General features: G+C 46.6%; 1 protein-coding gene across 1 annotated transcript in view; it reads right to left on the reverse strand.

Annotated features, from left to right (window-relative positions):
- MTMR8 (myotubularin related protein 8) overlaps nucleotides 1–14,495 on the reverse strand; it is a 47,108-nt gene that overhangs the window by 20,987 nt on the left and 11,626 nt on the right. Inside the window, exons 2-5 of the mRNA XM_083159293.1 lie at nucleotides 9,438–9,560; nucleotides 4,051–4,213; nucleotides 3,281–3,438; nucleotides 1,239–1,367 (exon numbers count right to left, since the gene is read on the reverse strand). Coding sequence (XP_083015419.1) covers nucleotides 1,239–1,367; nucleotides 3,281–3,438; nucleotides 4,051–4,213; nucleotides 9,438–9,560 — 573 coding nt within the window. The remainder of the gene's footprint in view (nucleotides 1–1,238; nucleotides 1,368–3,280; nucleotides 3,439–4,050; nucleotides 4,214–9,437; nucleotides 9,561–14,495) is intronic.

Below are 14,495 nucleotides of genomic sequence, written 5' to 3' on the forward strand. Positions count from 1 at the left end.
GGTTCTCCAGCTCGGTCCACAGAACCCCACACAGATAACGTTTTCCAGGTCACCCGACCGGTACACTCATTACTGACTGACACATTTTAAAAAAGATCCACAGGTGGAACTAATTATTCCACTTGATTCTGTGAGGAGAGCTGCAAAACATGCACTGTGTGGGGTCCTGAGGACTGACTTTGAGAACCTGTGACCTACACTATTACTATCTTGTTTCATATTATAACATAGTAGTTTAGGTTGAAAGACGACTTACGTCCATCAAGTTCAACCTTTTACATAACTCGTAAGAGGGTGTTGTCTAGATGTTATATCCTCGTTATGCTGCACTATATATGAATACATAACATGCAACGACATAAAACTAGTTTGAAAACATGGTCCTGCACAAATGAGCAGATACTTTGAGGTAGGTGGAACAATTGATAAAGATGGAATAGTAACAATTGTAGCTGGTGTCAGGGAAAGTCTGTGTGGCTACTGTAAGGTAGGAGCATTACCAGCCACCAATATTAAAGCAGCAAATGGTATTAGTACTGTGTGGCTACAGTGGAGAGGGGCGCAGTACTGCTACAGCGGAAGGTAGAGGTAAGAAAGATGAATTAATCAATAAATAACTCTTAAGAGACAGCCAGCTGCTGGCAGCCATGACTTTCCTTCATTGTTCATCAGCTGAAACACCTTCATCTCCTAGTTCAGGACCTGGCCTTTACAATTTTTTTTTGCTTCATATGCACTTCTGTTGTCTGCCAGCTTGGAGCTGGTGTGACTGGCATCTTTCCATGGTGCCATAGTCTCAGTTGGACAAAGTACCAGGACCCATGCTCCGCACATTTGCAGAAAATGTGGTGTGAGCTGCCATCAAGACGGTAACGGACAAATGACAAACTCTGAGCTCAATCAGTGTGGGCTGTACATCTTTTTAGAAGTAAAACTGTGTTTTAGGCACGTACATACATACAGATTTCTGTGTATGGATTTGTATGGCTATCTTATTACAGAAGGAAACACAAGGGAAGGAAAAGAGTAGGTGAAGTACAGCAAGGGTCTGTTTGGGTAAATGCAACGCACATCATTCATCGCTCAACTTAGCAGGCAGGCAAGTGAAAGTAACAGGCAAATCCGATCAGCTTCCTGTTTCATTAACATCAGGAAATAATGTGCTTCATTTTTTCCCCCTTTAAAGCAAACACTCGACATATCTACAGGTCACAATGTTTTTAGCTCATGTGACTCACATTATTGTCTTTGTAGTAGTAAGATAGCACGGGAAACCTCTCCCTGCTTCTGAACTTTGAGCTTCCAATGATTGTCGATTCAGAGGCTTCTTTGGGCACCACCAGGCAAGTTGGGTAGGTACTGCATACCTGCAACAGCAAACACAACAAGACATGACATGACCACTATACTTACAACGGAAAGCCAATCAAAACTGTAATCCTTCATATAAATATTTTTATTTAGGTTTGTATTTTGCCAATTTGCCCTTTTTATCCACCGCACCATGGGATTATACCAATACCCACCCCTTTTTTTCCTGTGGGTATAATTTAGGCCTGACCAATTTGTGAGACTCTCCAGCTGTTTATAAGCTACACGCTCCAGGAAAACTTCTCACCAATTATCTAGTAAAGCATATTGGAACTTGTATTTTAATGACAGCTGGAGAATTTCTTAATGGTAAGAAATTCTGGATGGGACAGCGGTCTAGAAAGGAACTGAAACTGTTTCCTATAACGCATTAATCTTTGTTAACAGTAATATACAATAAAAAAAAAAATGCTCAGGTGCTAGATTTACCATGAGGCTATGTACAGGACACGTGGGCATGCACTAAGGCTTGAGGAAAGGAAATGTCACACACAGCGAAGGAAATGGTTCTTCACAGTTAGGGCAGTCTTGAATTATCTTAAATTAATTAAGAAAGGGTAGGACCAATGGACTCTGTCAGCCTCACAAGTATGTCACATACCCACTGTATAGTTTTGCACCATGCAGGTCTATTCGGTTACACACCACGTCAACGCATTGTAACATTTTTGCTCACAGGAAGATGGAATCTTGGTTTTACTTTTGTAGTGATCCCTCACTCTGGGCTAAATAAATTTCAGATATACAACTTCATGCACGCTCAATAGTTAGTCTTTAGTTCACACAATTAAAATAAATCATTTAGACACATGGAAAACGGGACCCAATCTGTGTCTTTATACGAGTATTTCCACTGCTGCGGTGGCATTCTACAGCAAGGTCTATGTAGGTTTCCACAGGGAGGAAGCCATCTGTAACACAGTGGCATGAAAGATCTATTTGGTTGCATAAACAGCATTCTATCTAATAAGATGCACTGAATGTGAGTTGATCCTTTGGAAATGTTACTAATACAAAGAGGGGTATTCAATGCCCTGAGGGCGAGTTATCGCCCATAGAAGTGCTGAGAGCTCACCGTCAGTGTAATCTATGAATCCTTGCCTTTTCCTTGAGGCGAAGTTCACTCACCGTTTGCCTCCTCACCTCTTCCCTGAGGCGAGGTGGAAGTGGCGAATGTGGCCATTAACCACTTCGGTGGTATGCACGGAAATCTTCTAGGCTCAGCTGCGCTGCCACAGCGGGCTGTCCTGCAAAATTTCCGGGCATACCACGATACAGTAGGTGCACACCAGTGGTGCCTCCAGCTTTGCACCACTGGCGTACTACCTCTATGGGCACCCACCTGTCGCTCCCCCCACGCGCTCACCTCCAGCAAGTTCCGACTTCATCATATCCCACCCCAGCGATTGCACACTGGGGCTCCCCTGCCGCTGCCATTCACAGAAGTGAGCATGCAGGGAATTCGGGTGCCCGAACATTTCCGAGCCTGCCTGGTCACTGCTGTGAATGGTGAAAGGGGAACCCCAGAGATCCAGGGTGGTGAGCAAAAGGGGGAGGGGGGCTGTCCCTATATTCTGTAGTGGGTGTTTCTGGGGCAGGACAAACCTGCCCTGGTAGGTTTGTCCTGCCCCAGAAAAACTCACCACTCAAGGGGTTAAAATAGTGAGGCTAGCCAAAAAAATGCGGTGGACTTGGTGCATTTGTTGCTAACTTCACAGTGTAAGGGAGGGTTTCATGGCGAGGGTGGCTTATTTTCTGCAAGGAAAAGCCTTCATCGCTGTACAAACTCCCTTGGCAGCGGCATTGAATACCACTAATAGAGCAGAATAATGTCTTTATGAAGACCATATGCACATACTGTATGAGAGAGTCTAATAAGCCCTGTTACCATCATGGCCAAGATGCAAACCTTGAAATCGCTGTTGATGTCACTCATTATCCAGTAGTCATTTGGGATTCCCATGCGCATGTATTCCATTTTCAGGTCAATGAGCTTCCATCCCATCAGTCGTTCATCCTGATCAGATTTGGGATTGTAGGAGAAGGCATACAGCTCTTCATATTTTGCTAAGGAAACCAATACATGTTATGACTCATCTAATTGCATTCACATTCTTTTCCCATAATACCTGAGCTCATTTACTCACATGCTATCATAGTACAAAATATGGAATGAAAGCCTGTCCTATCAGATGTGTGAGCTTGCTGAAGCATGAAGAACATGAGGTTGTGTTCCTATAAACAGGATCTTGGAACCCAAACCAGAAAGCAAATCTATCATGGTTTCAATAAATACGGCAGGAAGGCCATCACATTACACTGCCTGTCAGGGAGAGGTGATGAATTGGCCATGAAAACAATTTCATTTAAAAGGAGAAAAATCAAAGCATTAAATAGGATGTACATAATGCTGTCAGTCATTCCTTATACAACACTGGAATTTTTTTTATTACCATTTAAAAAAAAAATAATAATTTTGGGGGGTTAATATATAAAGGACTTAGTTAAACAACACATGAAATACAGCTGAGGGCAGCAGCCAACATACAGAACTGGGTCATTTAGCTTAGTTTCAATTTATGCACATATATTCATCTCTTGGAATATCAGACCATTCAGGCTTACTGTGCGGATCTATACATAGCAATGTTTATCCCTGAATATAAACCAGGGCTGTACCTGGCTGTGAGAGCTTGATCAATGAGGTGTAAACCTCGTGACAGTCCCGTTCCCGCAGAATGACAAAATGAGCCACTCGGAAATTCTTGCAGTGAATAAGGAGTGGACAACCGGTTGTGCTGAGAGGTTGTTTCTCCACAGAGGCAATGTGGTGGTGAGCAATCTGCGGGAGAGTATAGATGAAAGCATATGTAGTTAAACCAGTTTTAGGAAACATCCCAAACAAATACAGAATTATAATTCTTATACCAACATTAAGGACGTGTTGTCACTATACGACAGCTAGACTAAAATAAAAAAAGCAGGAGTATACTATGAAATCATTTCCCACCTGCCCCTTACATTTATAGAGCAATTTCTGTTATTAGGTTATATTTATTATATATACCTGCTTTGTGCTACTCCAAAGGTCCTCTATTACAATATTTTACAATGTACCGCGCCAGATATCAGAATAAAATATAGCTTATATCATATGATGTGTAACAAGAATAGAACACATGAAGACCAATATGTGCAAGGAGCCTTGAGAAGCAGTACTCCGTGAATCTGACAGATAGTGGACACACAAGGGGAGTATTCAATAATGGGCAGGAGATACTGGTGCTCTCAGCACTCCTCCTGCAATGGTAGCATGTAGGAAAATCTGAGATGCTGGGGTGCCGTAATTGTCGATGTGCATAGCTGCGCATTGCCACCACAAATCACCAGCAATTGAATACCTCATAGAATGCATAGCCTACAGTGACAGTTTTAGTTCACAAACAGAGAGAATAGATGAGTAAATGAAAAAAAAAAAAAGTATATATTATATAATATATTGGTACACATATGACTTATCTGAAAACAAAAAATGTGGGTGTAAGACACCCCTAGCACACCCCTGGGGGGTCCCAAAAGGGATATTCAATGTGTGACTGCCTGTGGTGTCTCTTTCTGCTGTGCTGTGAGTTGTGCTAGAAGAACCACAGCAGAGCGCGACACCCCAGGCAGGGAAGAGGAACCGCAAAGGTTTTAAAGATGCGTACTATTTGCGGAGACATTTGTACTGCCCAATAGTAAAGGCTGGATAGAGGACAGCCAGAGCAGCCATTCTGGTGAACATAGTATATATGGAACAGTGCAAAACATCAGACTCAGGAAGGCATTCCTTGCTTTGTGGAACGGTGCACAGCCATTTGCACTCGGCAAAGTAAGAATCCTACACTGCTGTGGAATCAGTGAAGACCAGGTCTGGAGATATACATTTTATACTTAAGCAGAGTAGAGCATTTTTACACTTAGTAATCCCAATAGAGCAAGCCTTTAACATAATAAGTGTTATATGGGTACTTGTTTCCTAGAACGGCCACAGTCGTTACTACTCGTGTACCTTAAGTTAAGGTACACGAGTAACGCGATGGACCCGATTTCCTTTGAAATCTGGTACATTTTGCTGGCAAAGGCAAAATCGTGTTAATCGCGTCGGTCGCGTGCATTAACATGGCACGCGACGCGACCGACGCTATTAACGCGATTTTGCCATAGGGTTCAATGTTAAAATATTTTTAACATTTCAATCGCGTTGATCACGTCGGTCTTGTGCCATTATAATGGAACAAGATGCGATGGACGCGATTAACTACATTTTACATAGGAAACAATGGGAAATGGCCCAATATGGGCCATTTCTCATTTGATATGCCCCCGTTATGGGTATTAATTAATGCCCCCCCATTTTGAACGGCACCCCACGATTGACGCCAACCCGAAGCGTGACGAGCCCGCGAGGGGCGGCGGTACTCGTTCTCCGACCTTTTCATACCCCTACTATCCACGTCGGCGTGGAGTTGAGAATATAAAGTGTGGCGAGCGCAGCGAGCCACTGAGCCCAAAGCGTGGCGAGCGCAGCAAGCCCCGCGAGGGGACGCGTATACCTGTGAAGTTATGCGCGGGGCTCGCTGCGCTCGCCACACTTCGGGCTCGGTGGCTCGCTGCGTTTGCCACACTTTATGTTCTCAACTCCACGCCGACGTGGATAGTAGGGGTATGAAAAGGTCGGAGGACGCGTACCGCCGCCGCTCGCCACGCTTCGGGTTAGCATCAATCGTGGGGTGCCGTTCACAATGGGGGCATTTGAGCCATCAGGGGGTTTAAAATTGGGGTCTGGGGACAATTTTACATTGAATCCTATGTGAAATAGGGTCCCAGGGACCCTATTCACATTTGAATCAATGTAAAAATCGGGTCCATCGCGTCGGTCGCATCGCATGCGATGGACGCGATTTTTCCGACCCGATCAAAATCGGTGTGGCCGTGCTAGGAAACGTAACGTTATATGCAATACAGTTCATGTCTCTCACTCCCATAAATTCTTAATTAGCAACTCATTGAATGCAAGGGGGGGGGGGGGGGTACTAGATTGGAAGGAGACTGGACTTTAACATGATGCCTCCACTTTTGCACAGTGTGCCTCTTCAGATTGCTCAGTCACAATGCACACTTTGGAAATGTTCCAGGAGGACCACTTTGATACACCGGTGTAAAACCAAAGCAATTGGTTATTTGCCTCATAAATTAGGCCAATATACCTAATGGAAACTGCAGATGCAGGTTACACAAGAGCACTTATCACCACGATACACTGCATGTAAAGTTTGATAAATAGAAGTGTCTTCAATGAGCGTAATGAGTCAGTATTAGCAGCAACCCCCCCCCCCGTTTAAGCCATACTAAATATTTTTAATAATGTTCTTATAAATTACAGGCTCAGCAGAAACCTGCATGTAACAAAATAGCAGCAGACTGTTCTGGACACTAAGGGGGTGATTTTGAGGACAATTAATGGTTTCCAAATTGCCCCTAACAGAGCTATCCCATTGTTGCTCAGTTAGTCTGCCACTGCCTCCATTTGAAATGAGTGAAAAACATAATCCGTTTCAGTGCCCAAACAGGACTTTTTGGGTGTTGCCCAATAGGTTACACTGATTTAGCTGCTTTATCTAACTAAACACCACGCTAATGAATCCAATCAGCATTATAAACGACAGCAACTGAATAGCGCCCTGCGATCTTGAATCACTTTAGGATGAGCGATGTGGGGGTTAAGTGAACAATTGAATTTCCCCCTTTGCGTAGCATAAAATACATATATATTGTAGTTGTACCCTGCTGGGAGAGTGCCGGGCCGCCACCCAAACAAACATACATACATACATACATTTATTAAAACCATTTTGAGGAATTTCCCAGAAAACAGATGTTTTTGTGGGGAGACCAGCAAAATGTAAGAATGCCCGTAATGCATTACAGGGGTTGCATCACAGATATCGGAGATCTTGCCAGCAGTTTCCCAGTGTGTTACCACAATAGCACCCCCATTCCAGTGCTTGGCCCAGTAATAACTGAACAGGTGCATCGAGATGCATATATGCCAGTCCAGGGCAGGTGCAACTACACGATGATTATGGTCATTAGCACTAGTGCTCCACTGATATTTTCCTTGATGTTCATGCAGATTTTGTGTGAGAAGAATCCTTTGTTTTCCCCCCATGCATGGTAGAGTCGTATCAGCTGTACTAAAGAACATTTTGAGGTACTTGTTTCCTAGCACGGCCACAATCGTGACCAATTTTTAGTGGTCTGCGATGCGACCGACGCGATGCCCGCGATTTCCCATTGAAAAAAGTCTAAATCGCGTCGGTCGCATTGCAGGCGGCTAAAAAAGCATTAAATGGTCCAGACGCGATGCCTGCGATTTCCCATAGGGAACAATGTTAAATGCCTCAATTTACCCTAATAAACATAGGGAACAATGGTAAATGGGCCAGAAACCCCCCAAAACACCCCTGAACAGTGAAATGGCCCCCCAAAATTAGTTAACGCCACCCCACGATCAACGTGAACCCGAAGCGTGGCGAGCGGCGGCGGTACGCGTCCTCCGACCTTTTCATACCCCCACTATCCACGTCGGCGTGGAGTTGAGAATAGAATAGTGTGGCGAGCGCAGCGAGCCACCGAGCACGAAGCGTGGCGAGCGCAGCGAGCCCCGCGAGGGGACGCGGATACCTGTGAAGCCCGCAAAGAGACGCGTTTACCTGTGAAGGTATCCGTGTCCGCTCGCCACGCTTCGGGCTCGCTGCGCTCGCCACACTATTCTATTCTCAACTCCACGCCGACGTGGATAGTGGGGGTATGAAAAGGTCGGAGGACGCGTACCGCCGACCCTCGCCACGCTTCGGGTTCACGTTGATCGTGGGGTGGCGTTAAGTAATTTTGGGGGGCCATTTCATGCCCAAGATCATGATCGGTGTGGCCGTGCTAGGAAACAAGTACCCATTTTGATTAAAGCACGATAGTTAATGTGATTTTGTAAACAAGTAAATGATTACAAAGGGTGTACTGTATGTGGCATAAAGCTGGTGCCAAGCTGCATGAATCATGCGATAGTGGAATAGGACGATAATTACAGCTTTTAAATGAATATATTTTAGCCAGAAACCTGGGGTATAACTATGGTAAACTGTGCATCAGCCACTGAACAACCAGTAAGAGAACACATTGGATACAGTGTGCTGACACTAAAGGGCAAAGGGAAGTGGTCAAGTGCAGTGTTCCCTCTAAGCTGTGCGCGCGCGCACACAACTTGACGAGTGTGCGCACAGACATTACAACAGAGCGCACAAAGTAGCAGTGGTCCGTTTTTGCAGTTGTGGACTCAGTTAATGTGTGTTTCACCCATCAAATGCATTGTGTGCTGTTGTTTGAATGTTCAAATGTTTAATATCATTTTGAAGTAAAGTTAACACAAATGCTGAACGCCATTTTCCAGTTATATATAAGTGACGCACAAAAATTTAAATTTCCTTTAAAAGTTGCACAGCCAAAATATTTTGCCGCACACAGCCTTAGTAAAATTAGAGGGAACATTGGTCAAGTGTGAGGAAAAGCACTAAAGGGAGAACATTTCAAAGGCTAAGGGTGCGTACACACAGTTAGATGTGGAATTAGATTTCTACCATATAGTCTAGCCTGGCAAGACTATTTTTCTTTTCGACCTCCACTAAACGTGAACACTATTCAGGATCTAATCTGTGTGCTTCTAACAGCATTACATTTTGCTTTTATGAGAAATAGAAAAATAGTGCATCTCTCACTCTGCATACCCTCTATAAAGCTGGCCATGTATCAGAATGCCCACAATCCAAGTCACAATTTCCCTTGAACTCCCTGGCAGCTTCCCAGACACAGGACAGATCTTAAGTGTAAGATCATAAGAACCACCTCACGACCATCGGATCATAATCGTACCGAACACACACAATGCATCTTACGAGCCATCGAAATCGCATGACCAAGTGAGGCAGGCTACAATAATCTGATATCCATCTGTCTGAGGTTATACATACCCATGTTTCCTTGCGTGCTCCAGTTGCAGCTTCAACATAAATAAGGTGAGTGGCAGTCAGATAAAGGGTACCATTGGCAGGTCTCTTGTTTGTGTATCTGTCAAGCAGTTTAACATTTTCTACCTAAAATAGACAATGCAAAAATAAAACAAAGATAAGTAGCTTCCCCAAAACTGGAGAGCCTTAAAAATAGGATTTTGGGTACCTACCGGTAAATCCTTTTCTCGTAGTCCATATGGGATACTGGGTTGTATACTATGGGGTAGAGATCCTCCGCAGGAGAGACAGGCACATTAAAGCTTTTAGTGTGGGTGCACTGGCTCCTCCTCTCTACCCTCCCTCCACTAGTCAGTTAATGAAAAACTGTGCCGAAGGAGAGCTATGTGAGGAGGTATGTGAACAATAATTGTGGTGAGATTCTCACAGCACACCCAAACCAAAATTACAAAAGTAGGTGAACCATAACAACACTTCTGGGATCACCAATAAACCTTAGAGAAGGTATATATATATATATATATATATATAGGCGTTAGGAATAGGCCTGGCACTCCTCCAGCAAAGTACAGGACCCAGGTGCCCTCCGGATCAATGGTGTAGAAGTATTGATAGAAGAAAACAAACGCGGCACTCTGGGAATTTAAGCATAAAACGTGTATTGTAGCAAAAAGTAGCTTCCAACGTTTCGGGGTCTATATTACCCCTTTGTCAAGGAATATTCCTTGACAAAGGGGTAATATAGACCCCGAAACGTTGGAAGCTACTTTTTGCTACAATACACGTTTTATGCTTAAATTCCCAGAGTGCCGCGTTTGTTTTCTTCTATCAATACTTCTATATATATATATATATATATATATATATATATATATATATATATATATATATATATATATTTTAACAAGGCAACAAGCCTGAACAGTGTAACGAACAGAACCATTACAGCAGAAAGCCGCACAGAGGCGGGCTCCCAGTATCCCATATGGACTACGAGAAAAGGATTTACCGGTAGGTACCCAAAATCCTATTTTCTCTACCGTCCAATGGGATACTGGGTTGTATACTATGGGGAGGTCCCAAAGCTACCAGAACGGGCGGGAACGTGCGGAGTCTGCTGTAAAACCGCTTGTCCGAACTGGGAATCCTCCCTGGCCAGGGTGTTAAATCTGTAAAACTTGACAAAAGTGTTACTCCCCGACCAAGTTGCGGCCCTGCACAGTTGCATGGCCGAGACACCTCGGGCAGCCGCCCAAGAGGTCCCAAGAGATCTGGTGGAATGGGCCTTTAATGCTTGGGAAAGGGCCAAACCAGCCGATGCATAGGACTGTTGTATGGTGCAACGAATCCAACGGGCTATGGTCCTGGTAGACGCAGGAGAACCCTTCTTTTGCGCATCCTACAAAACAAACAGGCTATCCGACTTGCGAAGTCTAGCCGTGCGTTTTACATACGCCTTAAGAGTATGCACCACATCCAAGGAAAGTGGAATATCAGGATGTACCGCGCTGGAAGGAACCACAATGGGTTGGTTCAAGTGGAAGGCGGACACAACCTTTGGCAGGAACTGCGGCCTGGTCCTGAGTTCAGCCTTATCCTCGTGGAACCCTAGGTAAGGACTCTGACAGGACAATGCCCTAAGCTCAGACACACGCCTGGCTGAGACAAGGGCCAAAAGGACAACAGTCTTCCAAGTAAGGTGTTTTAATTTCACCTGTTCCAAGGGAACAAACCCGGCAGACTTGAGAAAGGTGAGGACCATATCCAAGTCCCAAGGCGCGGTAGGTGGCACAAAAGGAGGCTGAATCCTCAGCACCCCCTGCAGGAAGGTGTGGACCTCCGGCAACAGCGCCAGTTTCTTCTGAAAGAATACTGACAGAGCCGAGATCTGTACTTTCAAGGATCCCAACCGAAGGCCCCAATCCAAACCTGCTTGAAAGAATCTTAACAATTGTTAAGACGAAATACCGCTGGCGGCAAGGCATTTCTTTCACACCAGGCTATATACTTCTTCCAGATTCCATGGTAGTGAAAAGCCGTGACTGGTTTCCTGGCACACGTCATGGTTGTGATAACAGAGGGATGCAGGCCCTTAAGGCCTAATATCTGCCGCTCAACCTCCAGGCCGTCAAACGCAGCCGCGGTAAGTCCTGGAAGACAAACGGTCCCTGAAGGAGAAAATCTTCTCTTTGAGGAAGACGCCACGGGTCCTCTACCAGCATGGCCTGAATGTCCCCGTACCAGGCCCTTCGAGGCCAGTCTGGAGCCACTAGAATGGCTTCTACTTTCTGGTGCTGAACCCTTTTTAGCACCCCTGCCAGCAAGGGTAGCGGTGGGAATAGGTACACCAACTGGAAGTCCCATGTCCAAGTCAGGGCAACCACTGCTGCTGCTCCTCGGTCCCTGGTCCGGGCACCGTACCTGTCCAGCTTGTGGTTCGACCGAGAGGCCATCAGGTCGATCTGAGGGAGCCCCCAAAGATCTACGAGGTCCTGGAACACCTGAGGGTGGAGTCCCCACTCTCCGGGGTGGAGAATGTGACGACTGAGGAAGTCCGCCTCCCAGTTGTCGACTCCTGGAATAAATATTGCCGACAGGGCCTTTACATGGCGTTCTGCCCAGGAGAATATCCTGTTGGTTTCTCTCATACAGGGCATGCTCCTTGTCCCTCCTTGGCGGTTGATGTAAGCAACCGTAGTTGCATTGTCCGACTGGACCTGTACCGCCCTGCAGCATAGGCTCCGCCTGTAGGAGGGCATATTGAACAGCCCTCAGTTCCAGGTTGTTTATGTGCAACCTGGCTTCCATCGGAGACCAACGGCCTTGCAGGCGAACTCCCTGTATCACGGCTCCCCAACCCCGAGGCTGGCGTCCGTGGTGATCAGGACCCAGTCCTGTATCTGGAAGCAGCGACCCGCCAATAGGTTCTGCGAATCTAGCCACCACTGAAGGGAGATTCGGGTCTGTGCAGACAGGCAGATCCTTCTGTGCATCTGCTGAGGGGATCCCGACCACTTCGTGAGAATGTCCAGCTGAAAAATCCTGGAGTGGAACCTGGCATACTGGATGGCTTCGAAGGAAGCAACCATCTTGCCCAAGAGCCTCAGACACAGGTGCACTGAGACCCAAGGACTTGATAGAACCTCTCTTACCAAGTCCTGCAAGGCTGAAGCCTTCTCGGGCGGCAGGAACACCTTCTGCTCCTCCGTGTCCAGAGTCATTCCCAGGAATACCATCTTCCGGCTCGGGATCAACGAGGATTTTGGTATATTTAAAATCCAGCCGTGTTCCCACAGCACCTGCATCGTCAGAGCTAACGCACTTCTCAGGGCCTCCTCCGAACCTGCCTTGATCAACAGGTCGTCCAGGTAGGGTATGACATTTACCCTCCAGAGCCTGAGAAGGAACATCATCTCTGCCATGAGCTTGGTAAAGACGCGCGGGGCAGTTGACAGCCCGAAAGGTAGCGCCTGGAACTGGTAATGGCTGTTTCCCACAGAAAATCTTAGGAAGACTTGATGGGGAGGCCAAATTGGGACGTGTAGGTAGGCGTCATTGACGTCCACAGCAGCCCTCTTTCCAGGGAGGCAATCACCGACCTGAGGGACTCCATTTTGAATTTGAACACCTGCAGAGAGGGGTTCAGAGACTTTAAATTCAAAATGGGCCTTACTGAACCATCTGGTTTGGGGACAAGGAACAGATTTGAGTAATAACCCTGACCTTGTTCCTGTCTTGGAACGGGTATTATTACCTCGGACAAGAGGAGCTTTTGAATGGCCCCCTGAAGGAGCGCCTGATCCTCCAATGAGGCTGGAAGGGCCGACTTGAAGTATCTTCGAGGAAGGAGGACCGGCAAACTCCAGCCTGTAGCCTGCTGAAATTAGATTCCTGGCCCAGGAGTCTAGGCAGGAGGCGTCCCACTGCTTGCTGAAGTGCGACAGACCCCACCTCGAGATAGTCTCGTGGTGGGTGTACCCGGTCATGCTGCTGGCCTGGAGGCAGCAGGGGCGGTGGAACGGTCCTGATGGCCTGAGGTGTTGTGCTTTCTGAACTTCCCTCTTGTGCCTCTGCTAGCGTTAGAGGCGCCTCTGGCCTTAGGGCGGAACTTGGACCCGCAAAAGGACTGCTGGGAGGGTCCAGTGAAAAAGGCGTTTTGCTGCCGTGGGGGCTGATGGGAGGAAGGTGGATTTCCCTGCTGTAGCCTTAGAAATCCAATCATGCCAAAGAGCCTTTCCCCGGTGAAGGGTATGCTTTCCACACTCTTCTTGGAACCCACATCAGCCACCCACTGGCGCAACCACCGAGCCCGCATAGCCGACACAGCCATAGCAGAATTCCGCGCATTTATAGCGCCCAATTCCTTTTGCGCTTCGCACAATATCCGTGCGGTATCCTGAATGTGGCGCAGGTTTTCCCCAATCTGAGCCACGGACATGTCCCCCAACAAACCCTCTTGGATCTGCGTGGACCAAGTATAAATGGCCTTAGCCATCCAGTAACTTGCCAGTACCGGGCGTTGTGAAGCCCCGCTGGCCGCAAACATAGAGTTTAGCATTGCCTCAAGTCTCCTATCTGCACCATCCTTGAGTGTGGACACCCCAGGGACTGGTAACAGCACCTTCTTGGAAAGGCGTGAGACAGAGGAATCCACCGCTGGCGGTTCCTCCCTTTCTTCCTACCAGCAGGATCAAAAGGATATGCATTAGTGAAGCGCTTTGAAAGCTGGAATCTCTTTTCGGGGTTCTGCCAAGCACTCTTAAAAGCACTTTCTAACTCAGCCTGTTCTGGGAAGTACACCGGCTGTTTTCTCTGAGTCATGAAGAAGGAGTCTCCCTCAGAGGATTCCTCCATAGGAAGCTCTAACACCTCCCTAATGGCCTTAATCAGAGGCTCAGAGCCATGAGCCAAAGACTGCTCCTGAACAATCTCTTGTTCATTCTGCTCCTCTCCCTCATCAAGGATGTCATCATCATCATCGTCAGAATCAGGGGCCATTGCAGTAGCAGGCCGCTTAGGAGGCTGAGCAGGGGGAGGGGTGAGGGTATCAACCCTGGCAGA

Source organism: Crinia signifera, chromosome 9 (assembly GCF_055691185.1).
Source record: "Crinia signifera chromosome 9, ASM5569118v1, whole genome shotgun sequence".
In the NCBI taxonomy this organism is placed as follows: Eukaryota; Metazoa; Chordata; class Amphibia; order Anura; family Myobatrachidae; genus Crinia; species Crinia signifera.